This window comes from Somniosus microcephalus, chromosome 2 (genome assembly GCF_052327205.1).
Source record: "Somniosus microcephalus isolate GS21.2 chromosome 2, FLI_Smic_1.0, whole genome shotgun sequence".
Lineage (NCBI taxonomy): Eukaryota > Metazoa > Chordata > Chondrichthyes > Squaliformes > Somniosidae > Somniosus > Somniosus microcephalus.
In genome coordinates, this window is record NC_140988.1 from 46,939,830 (window position 1) to 46,959,154 (window position 19,325).

The 19,325-nt window shown below is 48.4% G+C and overlaps 1 protein-coding gene across 2 annotated transcripts in view; it reads right to left on the reverse strand.

Moving 5' to 3' along the window:
- Positions 1-8,002: 8,002 nt before the first annotated feature.
- The window catches only part of LOC147122702 (ADP/ATP translocase 4-like), a 194,913-nt gene continuing 183,590 nt past the window's right edge, over positions 8,003-19,325 (reverse strand). For both annotated transcript variants that reach the window (XM_086009472.1, XM_086009462.1), the window contains exon 6: positions 8,003-9,119. In XM_086009472.1, the coding sequence (XP_085865598.1) occupies positions 8,928-9,119 (192 nt within the window). In that variant the 3' untranslated portion in view covers positions 8,003-8,927. The remainder of the gene's footprint in view (positions 9,120-19,325) is intronic.

Consider the following 19,325-nt stretch of genomic DNA (forward strand, 5'->3'; position numbering starts at 1 on the left):
ACTGCTGGGAAAATGGCAGAATTTGGGGACAGGTGCCCAACCTGCCCCGTGCCATCTTGCCAGGAGGCGGGTAGCCATCCTGTGCCGGGTCCCGTCTCCTTGGAGGCGGTAAGGGGATTACAGCCACTTAACTGCCTGTTAACAGGCATATAAGAGGATTATCCCCATTTTACCCACAAAAGTGCAGGCTTCCCGAAGGCTTTGAACCCCACCAGGGTCAACGAGGCAAGTAGTGGGTCTGCGGGGGTCCAAAAGTGTGGTGTGGAGGTAAGTGTTGGGTGCAAGTATGAAGAGGTGAGTATCTGAGCTAAGTGGAAAGTGTTAGAAAAAGTGTACTTACCTTTGTTTCTTCCTGCAGGCTTCAATCGTTGGGTATGCGGAGAGTCTCGCACCTCCGCGGCAGAGATGACAGATGGCCGTTGCATTCTCCAATGCAACAACCATCTAATTTCTGCAAAAGAGGTTTGATGATGTGTTGAATTCAAGAACTCATCAAACTACAGAGAATGTCAGTGTTTGACAGCTTCACAGAGCTGTCAAACGATGACAATTCATATGTGAACACTTTTTGACAGATGAAACGTCATACGCCGACGTTCTCAGTCACCAGCTTTCCCTTAATTGGCCTGCTAAACCCGCTGGGCGGGCTTAACAAGGTCAATCAAGAGAAAATAGCATGGGTTGGCCACAAATCGATGGAGGCAGGACATTGATCTGCCAAGCAGCAGTCCTGCCTCCAACGTGCCCCCATTGGCAAAATCACCCCCATCGTACTCAAGTGCAGCAATGCTGATAATGGGCAGCTGCAGCTTGAAATTACCTCCCCTTTAAGAGCTGGAATATGCTAGAGTCAAGGCTTGAAGGCTGATTGCTGAACGCAAGTCAGCTGAAATTGGGTAGCACTCTGGCAATAGTGCCCCTGCAGCGCTCCACTGAGGCCATTATCGCCTCATTAACGCCCCGCTTCACTCCTGGGGCAAAAACGCCCAATTTTGCAACATTTTTCAATGGATTTCAATGGCGCTAACTTTTCAAAAAGTTAAAAGGTACCACTGAGGTGCTACTGAATTTTGCGCCCTAAATGTTAAAACTTTAAAAGTAGAACACAGGAGACTGCGTTGGGGGGGGGGGGGGGGGCGGTCGGTGCACAAATCTTTAAAAGTGGGTGGATAAGTTATGGGAGGACATTAGAGAAACTCTTCTCACTAGAACTGAGAAGACCTGATTTGAGATGTTCAAAACGATGGGGGTTCTGATAAGATAAATAAGAAAAAACTATTTTCCACTGGTTGGTAACCAGAGAGCATAGGCCCGGAATTTGCTGAAATGGCTCATTTGGCTCCAGACACAATCTTATTTGTTGTGTGCCCCAATTCTTCAATAGCAAATTTACAGAAAAATTTGCTGAAAAATGCATTCGAATAAATCAGTTAGAAGCGGAGCAGCCAATGGCCATTGACAAATATTTGCTATCAATTCCATCACTTGAACTATTAATCCACTTTTTATTTTGGTTTATAAAACGACAAAATCAACTGGAGTCCCATTTTGATAATTTACCACAGGTTATAGATTTTGTTTTCTAAAGATATTCCTGGGTGTAATATGGACAGCACCTGGGTGCTGTGTTTTGCAGGGAAAAAACTCAATGCAAGATCTGTAGGAAGTAATTATTTAATAATTTATTTCTCAGATAGCTCTGCCTTTAAATTCAGAGAAGCTGCATGGTCTCTAAGCCATCTTAACTCTTTAAATAGCCCAATTTTATATTTATTCCCTCAACAAAATATTCACTGATGCACTCTCTCATTGATGGTAGGATTGAATGTATTTATCAATATTAATTCTGAAAGAAACAGGTATATGGATTGATAGTGCCTGGTTAAAATTAGTAATTGACACTGTTAAGGGACCAGAGATCAGTGAATTGCTACAAACATTAAATGGTTTTTAAAATTTCAATTCCATTTAATAGGAACCTTTACGGCCAACTAATTATTTTTGCATTAGCTAAATAAATCAGTAAAGCTCAGTAAAAAGATCTTTATTTAAATTAAATCGATCTTGGAGCAATAAATCACGCCACTGCCCGGTCAATAGTACCATTCTGGCTCAGTCTAAGTGGGCACGGTGATCAAAGTAGCGTTAATCCAGAAAATTGAGCATCGCCATTGATTTTATGGGGGAGGGCGGAGTTATAATTATGAAATTCTCAGGCCTAGAAATTCAGTATAGCCACGTTTGGGGCGCTACAGCCGGGCGGTCGCTAAAGTTTGCGCCCGGCGCAACTTAGCGCCACCTTCGCCGATATTCAGTGGCATCGCCCCAAGAGGTTGCTGCTGCGTTAAAACAGGCGATGCACGACTATCATTAGGCGCTAAGCCGGCGGCCCGGGGCGATACCCCCGAGGGCGGGCGCAGCGCAGGTGCGGCGAGTTGCTGATTGAAGGCAGACACTCTGGCGCCGGTGAGCTCTTAAAGGGGGAGGGTGGATTTGTTTGGCTGCCACGCCCTGCACATTGCAGCCCTGAAGCAAGGCCTGACCACTGCTGCTTGATCTGTACAACGCCCAGGACAATGGAGAAGGCCAGGGAGAGAGCGCAGCGCTTCAGCGAGGGTGACCTGAGGGTGCTGGTTGGCGCAGTGGAGCGCAGGCACCATGTTCTGTTCCCTGAAGGTGGCAGGAGGCCGCTGCCCAGCGCCTATCAGAAAGCCTGGAGGGAGGTGTCAAACAGGGTGACCTCCAACAGCGTGGTTGCCAGGACTCCTGTACAATGCCGAAAAAAGTTCAACGACCTCACTCGGGTTGTCAGGGTGAGTACCCTTTCCAGTGTCCTCCTCATCCCTGCATGTGCACCTCAGTTTATGGTCAAAGGGACCTGAAAGCCCTAATGCCCAGCCCTCATCCAGCAGTTATGGGACTGTCATGAAAATCACTTGCAGATTCAGGACTTTACACACTGTCAGGGCTATTCTACCATGGGAGGCAGTGCAGACAAGATCAGGGCTTCACACTGTCAGGGCTAGTCCACCATGAGAGGCAGTGCAGACAAGATCAGGGCTTCACACTGTCAGGGCTAGTCCACCATGGGAAGCAGTGCAGACAAGATCAGGGCTTCACACTGTACTTAGAGGCCGTCCTTTCTCTTGCAGGGCAAGGTGGCGCACAACCGAAGGCAGCAGCGTGAGACCGGGGGAGGCCATCCTGACCTCAAGCAGCTCTCCGACCTGGAGCAGCGTGTGGAGCGCATTATGTCAGGCCGGCTGATTGGCCCCGTCGCCAGTGGAGATGCCGACCCTGTTGTGGGCCCCAATGGTAAGGGCATCACCTTTTTGACCTCTCTCTTTCCACTTGCGCCTCAGAACAGCATCCTTTGCCACTGTCGGACCAATGCAGTGCATAGCAGCACTCATGCCTCCCTCGCTGCCGCCCTGTCCTCACTCTAAAGCAACTCTTGTGCCTCCCTGCTTTCAGATGCTGAATCGCCAGGTGAGGAGGCGGGCCCTCAAGCTGGCACTGAGTGAATCAGAGGGCGAGGAGGAGGAAGAGGAAGCTGGACCATCAGTGCCACCCTCAGCCGAGGCAGCCCATGGCGATGATGGGGACACGTCTTCCCTGGAGGGGAGCAGGGGGGAAGGGTCGGAGGAGAGTGAAGCTCCAGGGCCCAGCGGGCTGCAGCAACGCGGGAGGGGTGGGGAAGCTCGGTGGCCTTCTCCCCGGAGGGTGAGTGCGGCCTCCAGTCCTGCTACGGTGAGCGCAGAGGAGGTGCGGCTCCTAGCGGAAATGGCCGCCCAGGCTGAGCGCAGGCACACTGAGCTCATGGCCGCAGTGGCAAGGATGCCTGTCAAGGAGTGTGCAGGAATTCGGGGCAGCACCGGCCAGGAGTCTGCAACAATTCAGTGCAGCACAAGCCAGGAGTCTGCAACAATTCAGTGCAGCACAGGCCAGGAGTCTGCAAGACTTCGCGGCAGCACAGGCGGCTTCTAGCCAAGTGCTCAGTCGTGCCGTGCATTCACTGGCTGGTGTCATGCGGACACAGACCAGGGCCACACGGGCACTAACTGCTGCCACCCTTGCTGGATCGGCCAGGCATCGCCAGGGCACTCGCCGCGCCGCAGCAGCCCAGCAGTCTGTGCTTCAGCAGATTGCTGCGCATGCTGCAGTGCTGGCCCGTGTGAGTGCCAATGTATCAGGCGACCAGGGAGTACCTGTGATCTGTCAGGTTGGCAGCATTCCTGCAGCCGAAACTGTCACTCCTCCATTGCAGCTGCCACCAGCCGCTGGACAGACTGCTGCCGCCCAAGCAGAGTTGGTGCAGTCAGCAGCCGGCCCCTCCAGGCCCAGAGCTGGTCCAGGCCGACCCCCAAGGGCATCTGCCGTCTCGCCATCTGACCCTCAGCAGCCTTCCCCCAGCCTTGCTGCAGCCACTGGGGTCCCATTGAGGAGGAGCTGCAGGGCGGGCAGGGGCCAGTCACGGATGCGAAACGCATCACCCTCGCGGGGGAAAAAGTAGAAGGTGTGGCCAAATGTTTTGTTTCACTTGTAAAGGCCGATACTGGTGTCTTTGTTTTACTTGTAAAGGCCGAGACTGGTCTATTTGTTTTTTTGGAAAGGCCGAGACTGGTCGATTTGTGTTTTTTGAAAGGCTGAGACTGGTCTATTTGTTTTTTTTTGGGGGGGCTTCTCTCCATTAGTTTGTTATGTGGGAAGGGCACAGAGGTATCAAAGTAATACATTTTCTGAAATCGCACTGTCCATGCTTTCTTTTGGAAGTCCTGGTTACCCTGCTTGGCTGAGGGCTTGTGGAGCGGTGACATTCATCTTGTGCCATTGGCACAAGCCATTCCCTGAGAGGGGGCCTAGAACCGACGTGCAATAAGCCGCCGACGGGCGGCCCTTGCACTTTCTGCCTCCCTCCTGTGCTGGTCCTCCTCCTCCTCCTCCTCCTCTGGTGGTCCTCCAATGTCTAGTGGCAGTGGCTGAGTCCTGCGGATGGCCAGGTTGTGCAGCATGCAGCACACAACGAAATGGGAGACTCGCTCAGGCGAGTACTGTAGGGCTCCTCCGGAATGATCCAGACAGCGGAACCGTTGCTTCAGGACGCCGATTGTTTGCTCAATGATGTTCCTGGTTGCTTGATGGCTGTCATTGTATCCCTCTTCAGCAGGGGTGCGGGGCGCACGGAGCGGGGTCATCAGCCAGGTGCACAAAGAATAGCCTTTGTCCCCGAGAAGCCATCCTCGTGGGTGAGGCTGGGCCTGGAACATGTCTGCCACAGAAGTCTGGCTCAGGATGAAGGCATCGTGGCTGCTGCCTGGAAAGCGGGCACTGACAGCTAGGATGAGCTGCCTGTGGTCACACACCAACTGCACGTTGAGCGAATGGTAGCCCTTCCGGTTGCGGTAATCCTCGGCATTCTCCAGAGGTGCCCGCAAAGCCACATGCATGCAATGGCGCCCTGCACCATGGAGAAGCCCGCTAATGCTGCAAAGCCCATTGCACGCTGTTGCTGCTTGTCAACGGTCATGGAGAAGGAGATGAACTGACGTCTCCTTCTGAAAAGGGCATTGGTCACCTGGCGGATGCAGCAATGTACCGCAAACTGGGAGATGTTGGAAATGTCCCCAGTAGCGGATTGGAAGGAGCCGGTGGCATAGAAGCTGAGAGACACCGTCACTGCCACCGACAGAGATGTCCTGCTCCTCAGCTGTGGCTGCAGATCTCCGCGAAGCAGGTGGCAGATCTCAGTGACCACCGCCCTTCTGAATCGCAGCCTCCGAACACACTGCTCGTCAGACATGTTCAGATATGAGAACTGCTGGCGGTATACCCTGGGTGGGTAAGGCCTCCTTTGCCGACGCCTGTTGCCCCTTCTCCGTCTGGCCATGACTGGCACTTTCTCACGGCGTCTCTGAGCCCTTTGAATGCAATGGAGAAGCCCAACGTTTCCACCCATTGCAGCCCCCATTATATGTTTCCAATCAATGCTATGGCTCTGAAGTTAAAGACAAATGCAAAGCTGTGGCCTGAAGCCACAAGTACCTGTGCGAGTGTTGAGCCAAACCAGAAAGCTCTCTACCTTTGTCTCTCTCCAAAGATCCGTCTCTCACAAAGAAGGAGTGTTGCAAAATGGCTGCCATTTCTACTGCAGGAGGAGTGCCCTTTAATTAGCGCCCCCCGCAGCGACTGGGAACCGTTCCCCTCTACCAGTCGCTAGGGGCGCCAGGCGCACAATAGGCTGGCGCCACTGAATTTCTGGTTTGGGGCGCACAAAGGACGTTGCACCATGAAATGACATCAGGATCTGCTCGCGCAGCTGAGCGCGCGCAAAGGCTTGGCGCCACCGCTAAATCTTAACTGAAGTTGGCGAGAGGCGCAGATCGTGCTGCGCCCGGGCGCTAGCCGCTTAGCACCCCTCATCTCCTCCTCCTAAGGCGCTAGCGGCTGGCGCAAACAACTGAATTTCTAGGCCTCACTGTTTCAGCGGAGTTCACGACAGAGCAGCACAGAAGGTCCCAGGAAATGTTGGTGTGGTGTAAGTAATAGCCTGAGTCACTCATGCCATAATGTCCTGGAAATCGTGATGTCATGCACTTTTGCTGCGCCATATTCCAGCAAATTCCGGCCCAATAATTAAAAATTATCTCAAAAGATAACTTTTTTTTTAATGCGGCGAGTTATTAGGATATTGAATGTCCCATCAGAAACCTGATGGAAGCAGAATCCATAATCATTTTTTAAAGGAATGTGGATAAATATTTGAAAACAAAATAAATTAAAAGGGTAGGGCAACTGGAATTACTGAACACTGTAGTTCTTTCAGAGAGTTGTGCAGATGTGATACGCTGAGTGGCTCCCTTTATGCTGTATTCAATCTCTCAGCATTTTTTTTGACTCCACATTTTATCCTGATGGCAGTGACTCATGCAAATGCAACCAGAAGCAGAATCCTTGATTTTACATTTCCCTTACCTTGGGGTGCTTATGCCAAATTCAGTGCTCCCATTGCTAACCAGCCTGAGATCAGCTAACTAATCACAGATTAGGGATTTAACCTGAGATTTTCCTAAATAACAACAGAAAATGCTGGAAACACTCAGCGGGTCAGACAGCATCCATGGAGAGAGAAACAGAGTTAATGTTTCAGGTCTGTGACCCTTCCTTTTCCTAGTCTGTATGGTTCAATTCTAGACCATGCAGTGTATCTACTCACCATCAACCATCAAAGAGCTGTTATGGAGATATCTTAGTACTCTACAGCTCAAAAGGTATACAAAATTGTGGCCCACTAATGCCAAATGCTTAACTCTGAAGATTCTAGTTTTGAGAAACTTGCATGAGGAGAAACATAGAAGATAGGAGCAGGAGTAGGCAATTCGGCCCCTCGAGCCTGTTCCGCCATTTAATGAGATCATGGCTGATCATCCAAATTCAGTACCCTGTCCCTGCTTTCTCCCCATATCCCTTGATCCCTTTAGCCTTAAGAAATATATCTAACTCCTTCTTGAATATATTTAATGAATTGGCCTCAACTGCCTTGTGTTGTAGAGAATGCCACAGGTTCACCACTCTCTGGGTGAAGAAATTCCTCATCTCAGTCCGAAATGGCTTACCCCTTATCCTTAGACTGTGACCCCTGGTGCTGGACTCCCCCGCCATCGGGAACAGCCTTCCTGCATCAAGTCTGTCTAGTCCTGTTAGAATTTTATAATTTTCAATAAGATCCCCTCTCATTCTTCTAAACTCTAGTGAATATAAGCCTAATCGACCCAATCTCTCCTCATACGTCATTCCTGCCATCCCAGGTATCAGTCTGGTGAATCTTCGCTGCACTCTCGCCATGGCAAGAACATCCTTCCTCAGATAAGGTGACCAAAATTGCACACAATACTCAAGGTGTGGTCTCACCAAGGCCCTGTACAACTGCAGCAAGACATCCTTGCTCCTGTACTCGAATCCTCTCGCTATGAAGTGCCAAAATTATTAGATAAACACAGCAGTATGAATTTCTGTGTTTTATTATTGTGCTAAATTGTTGGTAATCTACAAAATGTTTTTAGACTGCACACAAAATCCAATTCTTCGAGTGATTTAAAGAAAGTATTTAACACTCTGCCTTCATTATTACGGTCCTCTAGAATGAAGCATTTTGCATGTTACATTGAGTTATGGCTTGAATAACCAATAACTGCATAAAGGATAACATAAACAGTGTTGCTAACTTGGTCTATTCAGTATTGAGGCTGTTTTTCTGATAAAATCAATTTTTCTTTTGTTGTCTTGTAATTATGGTGGAACCTGTCTAAATACTCTGTTGATCTGTGCCACTGATAGAGCTGTTAGAAGTCGCACGCTCCCAACTTATTTTCATGCATGTGTGGGTTTAATAATATTAAAGAGGCGGCTTTGGCACGATATTTAGGCAAGTTCCACTGAAACTTGGAGGAATCTCTACTAAATATAGCAGACATCTAAGTTAAGAGCTGCATAGAAATAGAGAATGCCTTGACAGAGACCCTTATAAATAACAGTAGGGAACACAATTAACAGGGACATACAGTAGAAGAGTTACTTCCCTTTCCAGACTTGCCAATACACACCATTCTCTAATTAGAAGGGCAGAATACTTGACCTACGATTTTCCATGACCAGTCAGTTTTCAGCTCTACAGGGCCCAGTTAAGCAGCAGGAAAATAATATCCAGCTACGGTAAGTGAACTCGTGACAGGCAGCCCTGGGAACTTGAACTCAAAGTTCTAGTTAAGGGTCAAGCACTGAAGTACTCTAGTAATTAAAAATAAAAGCAATTAAAGATTTTTAAATTCATTTTTTTCTAATTATAAAATTGTTGCCAAGGAAAAATCCATGCACGTGAATGTACAACAATGCTCAACACACACACTTGAATTCCGAAGAAATATATTTTCTTAACCCAATTTGCTTTCCAGCGTAACTAGCACTTTCTTAATTTCATCATAGAACACAAGCACTAAAGCACCACCAGTCCCACGCAGGACATTTGAAAGGGCTCCTCTGAAGAAAGCACCAAGTCCCTCTTTCTTATAGATCTTCGTGAAGCAGTCCAATGTTCCAGTGTACTGTCTATCTGTTTCGCCACTCTGTGGTTTAAGAAAACATAAGATTCAAAATTCACAGTATCTTCTTTAGCACCACAGTACTAACCTACCTATTATAGATTAAACTTGTCATGTGGAATACACGTTTCATTGTCATCCTACTGAACTCCACAAATAAACTCTAAAGCCTGCACATCTGCCAATGCACTTTATTATGGTCATATTTATGTTAATATACTACAAGCCAAATGTATGTTGAATGTTTAAATGTCTTAATCCAAATGTACACTCTCGGGAGCCGCAAGCCTACATTTCGTTGTACTGCACTTGTGCACTAACAATGACAATTAAAGTTGATTTGATTGATTTGATTTGATTGAAAACTTGTTACAAGTTCTTGCAGTAGGTGGTGTTGAGAGGCAGAGAGGACCTGCGGGAAGGAGGGAAGAGGACAGTAGGAGTATATTTGTGTGTGTGTGCTAGGCTGATGTATCAGAGCCTGGTCTCCAATCGTCTTGGATCCCTTTGCCATTGTCAAGCCTGTGTGGTAGCTGGTGTGCAACGGCCACCCCACGTTAAAAGAATTCACGCACAGGCATCTTCCACCCTTTAAAATGAAGTTCGGGATCTGGAACGTCAGGAACCTCATGGACAACCACAACAGCGACAGAGACAGAGACTGTGGTTCCCGCATTGGACTCATCAGTCACCTAAGAACTCATTTTTAGTGTGGATGCAAGTCATCCTTGGTTCCGAGGGACTGCCTAAGAAGGAGTTGAGAGGTACTTACAATGCAAAAGGAATTGCATTGTGACATACAATAGCTGCTATTTTATAGCGAGAGTACATCACCCTTTGCACAATCTAGCCTCCAGGTTCCCATAAATTTGATTTTTTTCAGATGCCATTTTCCTCCTCAGTAACTGGAATTTCTAAATTCAAAATATAAGTTTCAACAAATTTAAGAAATTACATATTTCATAATAACATGATTACATTTATCCATTGAATTCATTTTTAATATTTTTAATTACAGTTTTACTCAAGGCCTCAGTCTCTTCCAAAAGCCTGGGCTTGGACTTGATATTTTGGTCCAGAGCTGTGACTTTGTAAATTGAATTTGGATTATGCTGTCTGAGCAAGTGTAGTGTATCTACATTCTCAGGCTGCATCAGTACTATTCAGTCAGCTATAATGGTGAGCTAGTTTTCTTTACCTCATAGCATTCTCTGCCCAGCAGCTTGTCTTCAAATAATTTTGAGAAACAAGAGGGCACATTTCAAAAGCTTTGCCAAAGTAACATTTATACTGAATATTAAAAATAAGGTAGGCTGTGCATTTGTGTGAATGGCAGAGAGAAAAAAAATGTTCTTATTACACACAATCAAATGGTAATCATGTACAATAGATTCAAGTTTCTAACATCTAAGAGGCAAAGAGGGAGAAAAAGACACAATGACAGGCACTTAAAAAAAAGACAAGTTGATTTTGAGAGCAAAAAAATGAGGGAAACAGATGGAAAGGGAGAGTAGGGAAACTGGTTGAGTGGGCATCCAGCCTCTTGCCACTCTCCCTTGGGGGAAGCAACTGGGAAGGTTCAGGGTGAGGGGAGAAACAGTGGGGCAAGGAGAGGGTACAAGTATTGAGTAGATTGTTCATAGATGAAGAGTTGCAGTATTTGTGGGAGTGGTTGGAAGGTGAACGGGTAGTGGAAAGGTGAAGGGATAGGGAACACAATGGGAAGTATGAGGGTTTGGGGTTGCTGGAAAGGAAGCCCCGGAGGGCCACATTTTCCTCACAACCCCCACCCCAACAGTAATTGGTGGCGTCTTTCCATGCCACACCACACTACACCACATATCATCCACCTCCTACCTGAAAGGAAAAAAATGGACAGTGAGCAGCATAGTAATTGCTAGATGACAAAAGACCAAGGTGCATCTAGTTCACCTTCTATCATCCTGGCAGTCACATGATACAATAATAATGTAGTTGTTGATTAATCATGGCAATCAATCTTTATCAATTAGTCTACAACAGACTGAGACATGAGGCATGAAAAGGTTTGGGAAACATAGTTCTAAAGTCAGCTGTTCTTCCCAAGCATGCTACATTTACCATGTCATGTCTCAAATTACTCATATACTGTATCACAAAATATTTTCTGAAAGAAATCTAATTTGCATTTGAATGAATCAACACTATCTGTTTCTACCATGTCCCTGGAGAACCTGTTCCACAGATTTACCACTCACTCACTGAAATAATGTTTCAGCAGATTAGTTTTGAATTTAGCCCCCTTCAAGCGCAGGCCATGTTCTCTGATTCTGTTCTGGACAACATGAAACAACTTGTCATGGTCTACAGTATCTACTCCCTTTAGAATCCTAAAAACAGCAATCATATATCATCTCTCAACTTTCTCTTCCCAGCGAGAACATGTAATTCAAAACAATACCAGGACGACCTGAGGGCACTTCGCTTATCCTTAAACAGAGGCCCAACCAGTCCCCATCCACCACCATCCTCCTTCACTTGGCTGAACTTGTTCTTACATTGAACAACTTCCTCCAAATTAAAGGTGTTGCTATGGGAACCCGCATGGGCCCTAGCTTTGCCTGCCTTTTTGTGGGATATGTGGAACATTCTTTGTTCCAGTCCAACTAAGGTCCCCTCCCTCACCTTTTTTCCCGGTATATTGATGACTGTGCCGTTTCCTGCTCTCGCCCTGAACTAGAAAATTTCATTCACTTTGCTTCCAATTTTCACCCTACCCTCACCTTCACATGGTTCATCTCTGACTCTTCCGTTGCCTTCCTCAACTTCTGTTTCCATTTCTGGGGATAGGCTATCGACAAACAGCCACTATAAGCCCACTGACTCCCACAGCTACCTGGACTACACTTCCTCTCACCCCGCTTCCTGCAAGGACTCTATTCCATTCTCCCAGTTTCTCCGTCTCCGCCGCAACTGTTCTGACGATGCCACCTTCCATACTAGTGCTTCCGATATCAGTCATAGTCATAGAGTCATAGGCCTAGAAATTCAGTCGCGGTTGCGCCCACTTATTGGCTATAGAGTGGTTTGCGCCGGAAGTTTTTTAGCGCCCGAAATTCAGTTGGTCCCTAACATCGGCGTTAGCCGGTAACGCTGCGCCGGCACCGATGACGTCATCGGTGTGCGCAGCACCCCGGTTCCAATGCTATTCCGTGCCTATGGCCAAATTCAGTTGCGGCCGCCTCGCCCGTAGTGGCCGCAAACAGCGTTTGAAAAACGGTGCCTTGCAGCTCTGAGAGGCCGGCGCATAAAGGTGGCGGGGCGGCCGGCCGCTTTCCCGGCGGCCGCCTGGCTGCACCTCCCTCCCCGGACTCCTGCACCACCCCCCCGCGGCATTGGTGTCTGACTCCCGCGAGCCCGGCACTTCTCCGTGGTGCCGGGCTCATTTGCCGGGGGAATCCAGCGGCGATCTCACGGCTGCAGGCAGCTCCTCCTTAAGAGAAGGAGGAGGCCTGCAGTACCCCAGCCTGCCGCACCGCATCGGGTGCCGCAGCGGCAGCTGGACGCCTGAAACTGGCTTTCATCGCCCCAAATGAGGCAGCCAAACCCTGCAATAGCGCCCGCCTCCGTCTTGGGGCGGCGCAACTGAATTTCAGGCGGGCGCTATGGGAATCCGGGCGAGCGCAAAATTTCGGGCACTAAAGACCTGGCGCGGCGATACCGAATTTTTAGCCCATAGAGTTTTACAGCACAGAAAGAGGCCCTTCGGCCCATCGTGTCTGCGCCGTCCATCAATCCCTGTTCAGCCTAATCCCATTTTCCAGCATTTGGTCCATAGCCTTGTATGCAATGGCATTTCAAGTGCTCATCCAAATGCTTCTTGAATGTTGTGAGGGTTCCTGCCTCTACCACCCTTTCAGGCAGTGAGTTCCAGATTCCAACCACCCTCTGGGTGAAAAAGTTCCTCCTCAAATCCCCTCTAAATCTCCTGCCCCTTACCCTGAATCTATGCCCCCTTGTTACTGGCCCCCCTACTAAGGGGAAAAGTTCCTCTTTATCTACCCTATCTATGCCCCTCATCATTTTGTATACCCCAATCAGGTCCCCCCTCAGCCTTCTTTGCTCCAAGGAAAACAACCCCAGCCTGTTTAGCCTTTCTTCATAGCTGAGGCGCTCCATCCCAGGTAACATCCTGGTGAATCTTCTCTGCACCCTCTCCAAAGCAATCACATCCTTCCTATAGTGAGGCGACCAGAACTGCACACAGTACTCCAGCTGTGGCCTCACCAGCGTTTTGTACAGCTCCATCATAACCTCCCTGCTCTTATATTCTATGCCTCGGCTAATGAAGGCAAGTATCCCATATGCCTTTTTAACCACCTTATCTACCTGTTCCGCTGCCTTCAGGGATCTATGTACATGTACACCAAGGTCCCTCTGACCCTCTGTACTTCCTAGGGTCCTACCACTCATTGTGTATTCCCTTGCCTTATTTGTCCGTCCAAAATGCATCACCTCGCACTTTTCAGGGTTAAATTCCATTTGCCACTTTTCCGCCCATCTGACCAACCCGTTTATATCGTCCTGTAGCCGGAGGCTTTCCTCCTCGCAATTTACCACCCCACCAATTTTCGTGTCATCTGCGAACTTACTGATCATACCTTTTACATTCTCATCCAAATCATTTATGTAGATCACAAACAGCAAGGGACCCAGCACCGATCCCTGAGGTACCCCACTGGACACAGGCTTCCAGTCACAAAAGCAACCTTCGACCATCACCCTCTGCCTCCTGCCACTCAGCCAGTTTAGGATCCAACGCGCCAAGGCACCCTGGATCCCATGGGCTCTTACCTTCTTGACCAGTCTCCTATGCGGGACTTTGTCAAAAGCTTTACTGAAGTCCATGTAAACCACATCCACAGCATTTCCCTCATCCACACACCTAGTCACCCCCTCGAAAAATTCAATCAGATTGGTCAGACATGATTTACCCTTGACAAAGCCATGCTGACTATCCCCGATTAATCCTTGCCTCTCCAAGTGGTGACTAATTTTGTCCCTCAGAATTTTTTCCAATAATTTCCCTACCACAGATGTTAGACTCACTGGCCTGTAATTCCCTGGTTTATCCATGCTACCCTTCTTGAATAATGGTACTACGTTAGCTGTTCTCCAGTCCTCTGGTACATCCCCTGTGGCCAGAGAGGTTCTGAAAATTTGTGTCAGAGCCCCTGCAATCTCCTCCTTTGCCTCACACAACAGCCTGGGATACATCTCGTCCGGGCCTGGGGATTTATCCACTTTTTGGCCTGCTAAAACCGCTAGTACCTCCTCCCTCTCGATGCTAATATGTTCAAGTATGTCACAGTCCCCTTGCCCGATTTCTATGTCTACATCGTCTTTCTCCATAGTGAACACAGATGCAAAAAATTCATTTAAAACCCTGCCTACATCATCTGGCTCTACACACAGATTGCCACTTTGGTCCCTAATCGGCCCTACCCTTTCCCTGGTTATCCTCTTGCCCTTAATATACTTATAAAACATCTTAGGATTTTCCTTTATTTTGCTCGCCAGTGTTATTTCATGGCCCCTCCTCGCCCTCCTAATTTCTCTTTTAAGTATGCCCCTGCACTTTTTATACTCCTCTAGGGCTTCCTCCGTCTTTAGTCTTTTGTAATTGCCAAAAGCCCCCCTTTTTTTCCTAATGCATTTTTGTATATCCCTTGTCATCCAAGGTTCCCTTTGCTTGTTGGTCCCACCCCTGACCTTTACAGGAACATGTTGGCGTTGTACTCTCTCTATTTCCCTTCTGAAAGTCTCCAACTGTTTTGATGTGGATTTTCCTATAAGTAGCTGCTCCCAGTCCACTTTGGCCAGATCCTGCCTTATCATATTAAAATCGGCCTTCCCCCAATTTAGAACCCTTATTTCCGGGCCGTCTTTGTCTTTTTCCATGACCACCTTAAATCTCACCGAATTATGGTCACTGTCGCCAAAATGCTCTCCTACTGACACTTCCACCACTTGCCCGGCTACATTCCCTAGAATTAGGTCCAGTACCGCCCCCTCTCTTGTAGGACTTTCTACATGTTGGCTCAAAAAGCTCTCCTGGATGCACTTTAAGAATTCTGCACCCTCTAAGCCTTTCACACTCTGACTATCCCAATTAATATTGGGGAAGTTGAAATCCTCCACTATTATTACCCTATTATTTTTGCACTTCTCTGAGATTTGCCTACATATCTGTTCCTCTATCTCCCCCTGATTGTTTGGGGGCCTATAGTACACTCCCAGCAAAGTGCTTGCCCCCTTTTTGTTTTTAAGTTCTACCCATATGGACTCATTAGAGGAACCCGCTAATATATCGTCCCTCCTTACAGCAGTAATTGACTCCTTAATTAATATTGCAACACCCCCTCCCCTTTTACACCCCCCTCTGTCTCGCCTGAAGATTCTATACCCCGGAATATTGAGCTGCCAGTCCTGACCCTCCCTCAACCATGTCTCCGTGATAGCAACAATATCGTACTCCCATGTGTTAAACAACAACTTCAGTTCATCCACCTTATTTGCAAGACTCCTTGCATTAAAATAAATGCCTTCCAGCCCTGCCATATTCCCTTTTGCCTTCACATATTTGCTCTGCCTTCCCAGCTGACTTGTTTTTTCCTCCGTATTTGGCTGTAAATCACCCCCTACTATAGCTCCACTCTGTATCCCATCCCCCTGCCAAGTTAGTTTAAACCCCCCCCAGCAGTGCTAGCAAACCTCCCCGCAAGGATATTGGTTCCCCTCTGGTTCAGGTGTAAACCGTCCGACTTGTACAAGTCCCACCTTTCCCAGAAGCAGACCCAGTGATCCAGGAAACTAAAGCCCTCCCTCCTGCACCATCCCTTTAGCCACGCATTCATCTGTTCTATCTTCCTATTCCTATACTCACTAGCACGTGGCACCGGGAGTAATCCAGAGATTACAACCTTTGAGGTCCTGCACCTTAATCTTCCACCTAGCTCCCTAAATTCTTGCTGCAGGACCTCATCCCTCTTTTTACCTATGTCGTTGGTACCAATGTGGACCACGACCTCTGGCTGTTCACCCTCCCCCTCCAGAATGCCCTGCAGCCGCTCAGTGACATCCTTGACCCTGGCACCAGGGAGGCAACAAACCATCCTGGATTCACGTCTACGGCCACAGAAATGCCTATCTGTTCCCCTTACTATAGAATCCCCTACCACTATTGCTCTCCCACTCTTTTTCCTCCCTTCCTGGGCAGCAGGAGCACCCCCAGTGCCAGGAAGTTGGCTGCTGCTGCCTTCCCCTGGTGAGTCATCCCCCTCAACAGTATCCAAATTGGTATACCTGTTTGAGAGGGGAATGGTCACAGGGGTCTCCTGCACTACCTGCCTGCTTCTATTGCTCCGCCTGGTGGTCACCCATTTCCTATCTTCCTGTGCAGCCCTTACCTGCGGTGTGACCAACTCACTAAACGTGTTATCCACGACCCTCTCAGCATCGCGAATGCTCAACAACCCATCCACCCGCAGCTCCAGCACACGTGGTCATCAGGGGCACTGGCAGTGTCCCTGAATTCCCACATAGAGCAAGAGGAGCATATCATGGGGCTGGGCTCTCCTGGCATGACCTTCCCTTTAATTAATTTAAATTAATTTACTATCACCAATTAAAGATATCTCTAAGGCGCTTGTATAGTCTACCAACAGTCCCTGCTATACCAGAAAAGACCCTAGTAACTATAAACTACAGAGTTAAAGTTTAAAAAAGAGAAATACTCACCAACCAATCACTTACCTACTCCCTGGTGATGTCACACTCTGATTACTTTTTACCTCTCTCCCCGCTGCTGAGTTGGTGTGCCTCGCTGGTTGCCGGTTTTTATACCGGGCTCCTCACCTCCCTGCTCCGTGCTCCGACTGGTCTCGGGTCTCGCTGGTCGCCGGTTTTTATACCGGGCTCCTCACCTCCCTGCTCCGACTGGTCTCGGGCCTCGCTGGTCGCCGGTTTTTATACCGGGCTCCTCACCTCCCTGCTCCATGCTCGGGCCTCGCTGGTCGCCGGTTTTTATACCGGGCTCCTCACCTTCCTGCTCCGTGCGCCGACTGGTCTCGGGCCTCGCTGGTCGCCGGTTTTTATACCGGGCTCCTCACCTCCCTGCTCCGATATGTCTTCCTTTTTCTTCAACCAAGGATTTCCCTCTACCGTGGTTGACATGGCCCTTGACCGTGTCTGTTCCATTTCCCGCTCTTCTGTTCTCACCCCTTCCCCTCCCTCCCAGAACCACGACAGGGTTCCCCTTGTCCTCACTTTTCACCCCACCAGCCTCCATTCAACGGATCATCCTCCGCCATCTCCAGCGTGATCCCACCACCCCTTTCAGCATTCCGAAGGGACCGCTCCCTCCGCAACACCCTGGTCCACTCTTCAATCACCCCAACAGCCCCTCACCTCCCCACAGTACCTCCCGTGCAAGCGCAGGAGATGCAACTCCTGCCCTTTTACCTCCTCCCTTCCCACTGTCCAGGGCCCCAAACATTCCTTCCAGGTGAAACAGCGATTTACTTGTACTTCATGCAATTTAGTATACTGTATTCGCTGCTCACAATGCGGTCTCCTCTACATTGGGGAGACCAAACGCAGGTTTGGTGACTGCCTTGCGGAACACCTCCATTCAGTACATAAGGGTGACCCCGAGCATCCGGTCGCTTGTCACTTCAATTCTCCGCTCCACTCCCACTCTGACCTCTCCGTCCTCGGCCTCTTACACTGTTCCAATGAAGCTCAATGTAAGCTCGAGGAACAGCACCTCATCTTTCTATTAGGCACTTTACAGTCTTCTGGACTCAACATTGAGTTCAACAATTTCAGACTATAACCTCTGCCCCTATTTTATCAGGCAGCAGCTGTTGATGATTCTGCATTTGCAACATTGAACTACTCCTGCCTTCCACCTTATCACAGACTGTCCCTTTTGTTCTTTCCTCCCCCTGCCTCTGCACCTGCTTAAAATGTTACATCTCTAACTTTTTCCAGTTCTGATGAAGGGTCCCAGACCTGAAATGTTAACGCTGTTTCTCTCTCCACGGATGCTGCCTGACCTGCTGAGTGTTTCCAACATTTTCTGTTATTTGAGAACATGTAATTGTTCGTCATAATCCAATACCTCTATCCCCATAAGCACGGTGGCATAGTGGTTAGCACTGTTGCCTCACAGCGCCAGGGACCCAGGTTTGAATCCGTCCTCGGGCGACTGTGTGGAGTTTGCACATTCTCCCCGTTTTTGCGTGGGTTTCCTCCGGGTGCTCCGGTTTCCTCCCACAGTCCAAAGATGTGCGGGTTAGGTTGATTGGCTATGATAAATTGACCCTTAGTGTTAGGGGGATTAAATACGTGGGGTTACGGGGATAGGGTGGGATATGTGTTGGTGTAGGGGTTACGGGGATCGGGTGGGATATGTGTTGGTGCAGGCTCGATGGGCCGAAATGGCGTCTATCTGCACTGTGGGGTTTCTGTGATTAGCATTCAGGTTGCTCCTTCTGTATCCTTTTAATAACTGATATATTGTTTTTGTATTGCGATGACCAGAACTATGCACAGAAAGAAAGGCTTGCATTTCTATAGCGCTTTTCACGACCACCGGACGTCCTAAAGCCCTTTACAGCCAATGAAGTACTTTTTGAAGTGTAGTCACCATTGTAATGTAGGAAACGCGGCAGCCAATTTGTGCACAGCAGGCTCCCACAAACAGCAATGTGATACTGACCAGATAATCTGTTTTTGTTATGTTGATTGAAGGATAAATATTGGCCAGGACACCGGGGATAACTCCCTTCAAAATAGTGCCATGGGATGTTTTACATTCATCTGAGAGAGCAGATGGGACCTCGGTTCAATGTTTCATCTGAAAGACGGCACCTCCGACAGTGCAACACTCCCTCAGTACTGCACTGGAGTGTCAGCCTAGATTTTTTTGTGCTCAAGTCTCTGGAGTGGGACTTGAACCCACAAGCTTCTGACTCAAGAGGTGAGGGTGTTACCAACTGAGCCACAGCAACAAACCCACGCCTCCAGTTGGAAACCAGTTTCTAAGTGTGGTCGCACTTTACAAAGTGATTTAAAAAGTGACAGGATTACCACTATTTTGATCTCTTAATACATTCCAACATTTTATTTGCTTTACTCACTGCCATTAAGGTTTGTTGCGATAGCTTCAATTGATTGCCAATCAGG